Below are 9,520 nucleotides of genomic sequence, written 5' to 3'. Positions count from 1 at the left end.
CTAGCCAGTTTGGATGTTCACCGTCCTAGACCAGGTTGGAGGGGGGAGGACTTTGGACTTTCCACAGGGCAGGGAACCCTGACTGCTCTTCAGACTGGAGAGGGAGGGGAAGAGAAGTGGGGGGAGGGGGAGAAGAGTGGGAGGAGGGGGAGAGAAAAGGGAGCCGGGGAGGGAAATGGGAGGCGGGGAGGAGGCGGAAATATTTTTTTCTATAAAAAAATTATATTACAAAAAAATATTCAACCATATTATGCATTATGAATTACATATATGTTGAAGCACCAGATGCTATCTCATATCTATGCATTATGTGTGTTTATTTGTATTTCACAAATTAAAAAAGAAAATGGGTTGTAATATTTACTGTATATTCTAAATAACAGGACTATCAAACATGATATGCATTAACTTACTTATTAGAGTTTCTGCTTTACTTTAAAATTTGATCATTAATATTAATTTTTGTTATTATTATTAGTGTGTGTTTGTGTATGCACGCATGAATATGTATATTTGTGTATGTGTGCACACACATATGTATAGGTGAGTATGTATATAACATCATATGTTTTGTGTTCAGACAACAGCCTTATTGAGTTGGTTTTCTCCTTCAAAATTTCAGTGAATTCTAGAGATTGAATATGGTTCACCATGATTGCAGGGCAAGTGCCTCTACTCACTCATTGCTATCACAGGTTGTTTTATTTAGTGTGCGATCATTTTGTTAGCTAAATGAAATTTTATTGAAACCGATATCTATATGTATACATACATATATAAATACATGCATTTGTACACACACACACACACACACACACACACATATATATATATATATGCATACATACTCATATCTTAAGGAACAAAATAGCTGCACTGTAACCAGAAGAAATAATAGCATTAGAAATTTTCCTCCTGTAGTTTTTAATACACTAAGATGCAAAAATTTAAATAGGCCATTTGTTATATCTGTTTTATGTTGATGTGTCTTTTTTAAAAATAAACAGCTTTAGTAGAGATCATAATAGTTATTAATTTTTATTTTATAGTTTACACAAAGTTCTAATGGATCTCCAGAACCAGAAATTAAAAGAGCTGGATGACTGGCTAACAAAAACAGAAGAGAGAACAAAGAAAATGGAGGAAGAGCCCTTTGGACCTGATCTTGAAGACCTAAAATGCCAAGTACAACAACATAAGGTTTGTAGATGTTATGCTATATTCTTTCTGATCTATAAAATGATATATATATATAACATTTTTTGGTGGGACAGAAAGCTTCTAGTCAATAATTTAAATTGACCTATAATGTTTCATTCATTTTTGCACTGTTTTTACTAAGTTCATCTTCAAGATATGGGTGTTGTCAATGTGATTTTAAAAGGTGGGAGTTTAAGAGTTGATTAAGCCTTGTAAATAGTTCCCACATAATGTAAGATATTTGACTAATATTGTCATAAAATCTGAATAGATTGTCCATTACTGGAAAAATATGCCATTTCCAATGAGCATGAAATTGCTTTATGAAAATAATCTCAAAGCAAAAAAGCAAATGATTATATGCAAGTTGATTATGCAACATGTTATACTGCAAGCATATTCATGTGCAATGCATAAGGAAAATAGAAAAAAATAAGCCCACTAGCTCAGGGTAAAGACAATTCTGAATTTTAACCATGTACATACACCTTGGCAGATTCGTGTTTACAGATTTAAAACACCAGAAAGACACACGGTATTTTAAATTTAAAGTGCAAAATGAAATCATTTGTGTTAGACTTCCATGCCTTAATTTTTTATGTAAATTAGTTCAAATAAATCGATAATTGAAATAATCACTGATTCATTTTATAAAGTATAAACCAAAAAACATGAAAAAATTCCTTTCAACAGCAAAGTAAATCATTAACTTTTCTCTTTTTGCATTGCTACGTTTCCTACCATATATAATACTTAGAATATTTAACTATCAGTGAACAGCCCGAAGTCATTGAACTATCTTGATTTCTTTTGTTGTGGTTGTTGTTTTAGACTGTTTTCCTTTTATTAAAGGTAATTTTTTTCAGGTAATATATCGTGATTACTGTTTCCCCCCACTTTACTCCTCCCAGTTCATCCCCACTTCCCTTACCATCTGGATGCACCACTTGATGTTTCTTATAAGAAAATGAACAGGTCTATTTTCTTTTACATTATTATTCAAAACTAGTATCAACCTCATAGAATGACATAGATTACACAGGTCCTGCACCACAGAGCCACATCCAAACCCCAAAATTTCTGTTTCTTATGCATGATACAGATAGGAAAATTAATGAAATGACATTAGTGTTGTTAATAAAGATTGAAATGCTGATCTGATTAGAGAGTGCATATTCCTTAACTGAAAAACAATATAAACTATTTGAAAATCTAGTAAGTTCACTGAGAATGTTGGAGACACACATGTACAAATTGTGAGCACACACTTTGATATCTTCATTCCAGCACCACTTCATTATAAGGTATATTAGGAGCTCCATCAGCTTCTAATTTTTGTTTTTGTGAAATGCAATCAAGATCAACAATTTCAGCGAAACTTCCAATCAGCAATTGAAAGTATATTGGCTGTTAGTATCAAATTCAGCAAAATGGTCAATTCAGACTGCTGTGAATATTTTAGTTGATTGCAAATTTTGAAAAAAAAAACATGGTAAAACAAAAACAAAACAAAACAAAACAAAACAAAAAACCTTCCTCTTCAATCTTTCCAGAAGTTCCTTTGAAGAGAGCATTTAGAAGATTTCCTTGAGAACTCATTACACTGAACTCTTGAAATATGTCAGCAATCATCTGGCAGATAATCTCTGTCAGAGAAGTGGAGTGTTTTAGTCATGCTAATAAGGAATTTTATCTTAAATTAGTAGGGATACTGTTGAGGAGGAAGTGTGTTCTGTGGGTTGGAGATTACATTAATTGGAGAGGAATTTTCTCTTTGAAGGAATTTCCATCAAAAGGAAAAATTATCACTAAAGAATTGTATCCCACAGCAGTCAGGCTGACATGGAGTCTCATTTACTCAGCTAGGTTACCAAATCTTTTCAGACCTAGATATTTGAACATTGCTTCATTGCCAGCCTCAACAATTGTTCTCACAGGTCATTAAAATATGAACCTTTAAATGTAATGGGCACTATGCTATGCTCAGACTCCAGTGGATGTTCTGTGCTAAATGCTAATTAATACAAACCAAATAACCTATTAGAAGGTCAGTCACCTATCCTTTCCTTGAAGTTAATTTCAAACATTTGGGTTGCCAAGATTGTGAAATATCCTTATCTGATGACCTTTAAAAATGATCTAGACATTCATGTAACAGAGAAGGTTTGGTGTAATCCTGCCAAAGGAACTGACCTTTCATTTCATTCCACTGCATCCCAATAGCTCTGAACAAACACTCATTAAAGCTTCTCAGTGCAGTGAGGAATACAGAGACCAACTGTCTCTGAAATCCTTCTCAAGCATCTCACAGTCCAGTATGACCAAATAGAGGCAGAAAACAAGAAACCATGAGGCAGAATGAAGTAGGTGAGCCTTTTGAATAAAGGAAATGAAGTTGGGAAGGGTAAGGTATGTTCGATTTGGATCATGTGTTAAAGTTCTACATCAGCAGAGCTAGAAGATTCCTGTTTCAGGAATGTGTGGAGTATTATACATGACACCCAGACAGGTTCAGTTTTTTTCTATTGCTCATACGGAAACATTCTGGCTCTGAAATTAAAGTAAGATGATTAACAATTTGGAAAAAAAAAACCCTTCATTTTGTCTGGTAAGAGGAAATGATATCACAGGAAAGTGGGAGGAAAAACTACATCTTACAAGTCTATTTTAGCAAGGATGCACAGCCTGAAAAAATCTATGAACGGGGTGTAAGAAACATTTTGGAGCTCAACAGCTGAGCCAAACAGGCCTAGAATTAGAGAATGAGAAAAGAGCTTTAAATAACAGATTTTGAGACTAGGCAATTGGAAGACCAGAGTTGGAAATAAGAAAGTATGCAAGATAGACACACACACACACACACACACACACACACACACAGAGAGAGAGAGAGAGAGACAGAGAGAGAGAGAGAGAGAGAGAGAGAGAGAGAGAGAGAGAGAGAGAGAGAGAATGAATTTGGGAGAAGGATGAGTAAGTCAGATAAGCCTTGAGAATGTCTTACAATCAAATATTGCTTCGAGTGCTCAGCAAGCTTTCTCACAACCTAAGGATGATTTAAATTATATGTTCTTAGTGCTGTGAAGTCCCACTGGAATTCCTATCCTTTGCCCCTGTAAATGCTTAATGAAAGTGTGATGCCTATGTAAGTAAAGATAAATCATACACTCAGGACAAAAATGTGCTATAACCAGAGAACCAAAGCTCATCTGTGTTTCTGCAATGCCTAGTGGACTGCTTAAGAAATAATTGCTCAGGGAATATTTGATCAGAACACATGTTTCAGTAATTCTAAGTATTTCATTACATAAACTGTCCTCATCATTGATACCTTCCTGACAGGGGCAAAAAATCACAACTGAAATAAGGCAATAAAATCAGGTGTATCTTCAACGAAAAACTCATAAAGATGAGTAAGAAACATTTCTATAAAGTGACTTACATGGACTTGTATCTTGTTTCTTGTCTTTGGTTTTATTCTTTGTCCCCATCCCAGTTTGATTTTCTTATGCAAATACCTTCATCAATATTTACTGTAGAATCATTTTTGTAGAAATATGGCCATCACATAAATATGCATGACTTAAATTAAAAGAAACATTATCACTTTCATGCATTCTACATAATTGCATGTTGATAAGACTATGCTATCACCATTTTAAGTAGTAGATTTCAAGGACAGCTGTAGTCTATATAATGTCTATGATTAGTGTAACAATAATAATAATATGCATGTTTTTATGTATTCCAGTTTATGCTCTCCTAACAACTGTCATAGAATCTTTCTAGTATGGATTATAAAATTATTGATTCATATTTTAATCATGTGTAAATTTCAGCACACTGAGAACATTTAGTAATTAAAGGTTCGAACTATGATTAACAAGCATATCAGGATTAAGTAATTAGACTCAGGTGGGCTCTTTCCATTGTGTTTGGCCTATTAATAGGATGCTTATTTGTACATATTCAAAAATAAAATGGACATTTTGTATCCCCTCCTAGCATCACTAAACACTGTGCTGGCTAATTCTGATGTATTATATCATTTAACTCCAGTAGTAAAGTTATGCTAGGGGGGGTTAACATATAAACAAATCTTTATTGAGGGATTGTTCAAAGAAATATCTCCAGCAGCTGGTAGGTTCCAGCTTTCTTTTTTCCTTACAGGCTGTTTGAATTCATAAACTAAAGAGATATCCCTGCCCATGCTTCAAATATGTTTCTGAATGACACATTTACAAAGACTCCTGTTGTTAACCTTCATCTTTCTGCATTCAAACAAAAAAGCTTTTCTTCTGTTCTGGGGTTTCATCATGATTCCATCTGTGAACCTATAGTTTAAAGACCAGTGCTCTAGCAGTATTGTTAAATTTTAGATGTTAATGACAGAGACTGAATATGTAGATACCTGCAAACTTAGGGAATTGTAATGGAAAATCATGCTAGTGATAGCTATTTATGGAATATTCAGAATCAAAATTTTAAGGCAGAAATATATTTCTATTCACACTGTAGCTTGTTCTGTAAATTAGACTTAAAGAGACATGCAAAGTAACAGCAAAGGAGGAAATAGGATCATAATGTTAATTGTATTACTGTCTGAGAAGGGAAATAAGAAATAGATTGATTTAACTGAGATTAATTTTATACAGTATATATTAATGCATGTATTAATTGATTATAGGGGCAGAGGGAATGGCATGAAAATTAAGGGATTCTGTTCAGTGATTATTATTTTTTTGAAATACCTCTTGGTGATAATTTTTCAGCAAGAAATCATTAGATCTGTTAACTTATAATTGTATTTTTATTTTAAATTATATTTTATTTATTTATTAAAAATTCACTCATTTGTATGATGCACTCTGGTCATAACCATCAATCACTACCTCCTTCCAAATCCTTATAGTGTTTTCACCACTACATCTCCTTCCCAACTTCATGCCTCTTCTCCCTGTTTTTCTTATAAATAACCCCTTGAGTTTAACTAGTGCTGTCCCATGTGATTAGGGTCATCAATTGGGACACATTCCACCTAGCAGTGGTCACATTCCCAAAGGAAAGTGATTTTCTTTCCCTCAGCGGCCATTAATTATCAGTAGTTCCTCCATCAACAGTTGGATCTCAAGGGTGCCTCCCCTATCTATACAGAAGTTTTGACTGGCTTGTTCAGGTGTTGTGCAAGTAACCATAGTATCTGTGGGTTTCTGTGTGCAGCATATGTACCTTGTCAGTATTTCATAACTCTCCTTCCCACTTGCTGGCTGTTCCATTCCTTCTGTACTCCCACCCTTTTGCAAGATGTTCCCCGGGCCTTGGATGACGGCTGGTAGAAAGAGATGAGTCATCCACAGCTGAGCACTCATAGTTACTTATACATTATTCTTTATCCAATTATGAGTCTAGGACTTCTATTACTCCTGTATAAATCATGGGCAAACTTAATCATGATTTTAGGAGGCTGCGGTAGGGGTAGCAGATAAGAGCTCTTACCTGTCTATCACACAAAGACCAGAGTTTATATTTCAGCACAAAAGTCAAAGTGACTCACAAAGGCCTAGAACTCTGGCTCCAGGGTATCATCTACACCCTCTTTTGTCCTCTGTGTGTATCTGACCTAAACACACATGCATCTATACTCACACCAATACACATGTGTACACACACCCCCAAACACCCCTAACCTCACACCAAGGCATGTGTACACACAAGTACTGAAAGAAATGTTTTTAAATGTTTAAGGATTTTGATCAGTCATATATTTCTTCAGACCCTAAACTTTGCTGTGACTTCAGACTGTCATAACACGATTTTCTAGGAGCACATTTATTGGACAACGAAAAGCATAGTGGGTTAAAGGAGAGAGATTTGGGCAGTCAGGTTCCTGTGGCTTGGTTTAATAGCTTTCGTCCAAATATGCCTAATTATGAGGGTTCAGAGGTAAATAGCTGTTAATATTTACTTAATCATACCCGAGTCTGTCTCAGAACCACACTAGGTAGTCATATATCTTTTATCACTAATTAGAAAGTTGAAGCTTAGTTTAGCAAGAGCTACAGGGATCAAACCTAGGAACTCTAACTTCTGACACAGAATCGTTGACAGCTTTTGGTTAATGTGCTATCTTCCACTGACAATCTAAAATATGCATAAGTAGAGTAATGCTATTATTAAAATGGTTTTTCTTAATAAGAGAATTGACTTTGAGCTGTTAAAAATTGGTGTTTCTGTGGTCTTTCAAATTTGCACACTGAAGTTGTCCTTTAGAAATCTTCCCCAACTTGGTAGCTCCCCAAGGTTTGGCAGAAACAAAAAACATTGCCTCGTAGCCAAAAGGTAAAAATAATGGCGTTTGATATAAAAGTATTAAGCCCCAGGTAAAGAAATGAGAACCAAATACAGGCTTTTCTAGAAGGACCTGCTAGGGAAGCTTATTTAAAATATTCAGCAAATGTACAACAATTTATGTGCCCTAAATAGATCTACACAGGGAGATGGACAGTACTTTGGGCAGTCAGGCTTAGCAAAGTGAATATTTGACTGAAACTAAAATTGGAAATCATTACCAGATCATTTCACTCAGGGTACCTAGGGATAGGGAAGCTAGTCCAGCGTATAGTTTATGAACACGGGGAATTAGTGGTGGCTAGAAGAGAAAGAAGAACAAAAACAAATGGCTCATTTCTTCATCCTTTTCAGTGAAAGCATGAAATGCTATGATTTGAATTTTAAGCAAATATGGGTTCAGAATGTTAAATTAGTTAATTAATCATAAACATTATGGACATTTTATTATGTGGTTTATATAATAAAAAATAATTACCTAGGTGTGAGACTAATCCCTGTTCCTAGGACTTATCTGGGCTTGTAAGATTATTTGCAATTAATATGCTTGGTAAATAGGATGCATTCAATAGTGTTGTCTTCTTGACATATTTATTGTTAAAATTCTATAAACTTTTAAAAAATAATATTTATAATTAGCCATATCTTAATGGTTTGGAGGTAAGAAGCTCCTATTCTTAGAATCTATTCAGAAGACATTATATATGTTGTTTTTTTTTTTTTAGTGGGTATATGCGTTTGTATTTGTGTCTACTTTCTGGGAAGGCTGCCAATTCTCTAATGACTGTAGAAGGAGGATTGAAAGGAAGTGCACACAATGGTAACCACTGCATGGCTGAATCCAGGAACGCTGAATTTGTGTTATGACCAAAGGAACCAGTGCAAAATTATTTAACAAGCAGAACATCACACCTTGTTTTAGTTTCTAATACGGGTTGATCCTTACGTTTAAGTGCAAGGTCAAAGCTTCTCTAACATTATATGCTTCCTTGTGTTAATTATTTAAACATGGTCTCATATCCAAATTCAGAATTAATAACACTAAAGTTGTTTTTTCCTAATGATTGTTCCCAAGCTCTTTGGTCTGGTGAGAACAAAAATGTTTTCCTCATTGGTGACATTTGAAGGAAGTATAGAAAGATCGTATTTAAATCATGATATTGAGATCCAGTACTGAGAGGTTAAAATTTGGTAAAGCCATTTGATTAGAGCATTATTTAGAAAAAAAAAAAAAGAGAATTAGCCCAAGAGGTACAACAAAACTTCAGTTTGTCAAATCTAAAGGTTTTTTAATGTATTTCCCTGTTGCCCTTTTCTCTTGTCACAAGTAAGAAAAGATTGCTATTTGACATTAGAGAACAAATATCACTGACATTTGTATCTAATAATGGTATAGAAATTTAATTAGGAGCATGACAGATTATCAACCTGGCAATTCTGACAAAAGCATCTCTTTAATAAAAATAAAAGCAACGAATGGACCGTAAAGTAGCCAGCCCATATACATGTAAATTATAAACTTTTGATAACAAATAATACTTTTATAATTCCATGAGAGAATTTTGACTCGAAGATAAAAGCTTTGAATAGCCAAGCTTCAATGTGTTCCTCTGGGGACATATTTGTATTTGGAAATAACTTGGCTCATATTTCAGGCTTAATGAACACAACAACACTAATCTTCTGTTGTATAAATATAACTATGAGAAATTCAATTCCATAACAAGTCAATATTTAACTGAAATTTTAATTAAAATATTTTAACTGAAAGTTGGTAGTCTGAAAAATACACGACATCAAACAGGAAGCCAAGCAAGCATTTTATTTTACCTTCAAATGTAAATAAGATGGCAGTCATACAGTTTGTGTTTAACATTTTACTATTGCAAAAAATAACTTTCAAAAGTAGACCCCAGACATTAGCTGTTTTATAATGTCTTCTTTATTGGAAATAAATAATATTGGAAAGCAT

General features: G+C 34.2%; 1 protein-coding gene across 1 annotated transcript in view; it reads left to right on the top strand.

Moving 5' to 3' along the window:
• The window catches only part of LOC126494487 (dystrophin-like), a 449,593-nt gene that overhangs the window by 187,572 nt on the left and 252,501 nt on the right, over positions 1-9,520 (top strand). Inside the window, exon 7 of the mRNA XM_050131854.1 lies at positions 1,050-1,200. Coding sequence (XP_049987811.1) covers positions 1,050-1,200 — 151 coding nt within the window. The remainder of the gene's footprint in view (positions 1-1,049; positions 1,201-9,520) is intronic.

Source organism: Alexandromys fortis, unplaced genomic scaffold (genome assembly GCF_014885135.2).
Source record: "Alexandromys fortis isolate MF-2015 unplaced genomic scaffold, M_Fortis_MF-2015_v1.1 scaffold_384, whole genome shotgun sequence".
NCBI classification, from domain to species: domain Eukaryota; kingdom Metazoa; phylum Chordata; class Mammalia; order Rodentia; family Cricetidae; genus Alexandromys; species Alexandromys fortis.
This window is presented reverse-complemented; position numbering and strand designations above follow the sequence as displayed.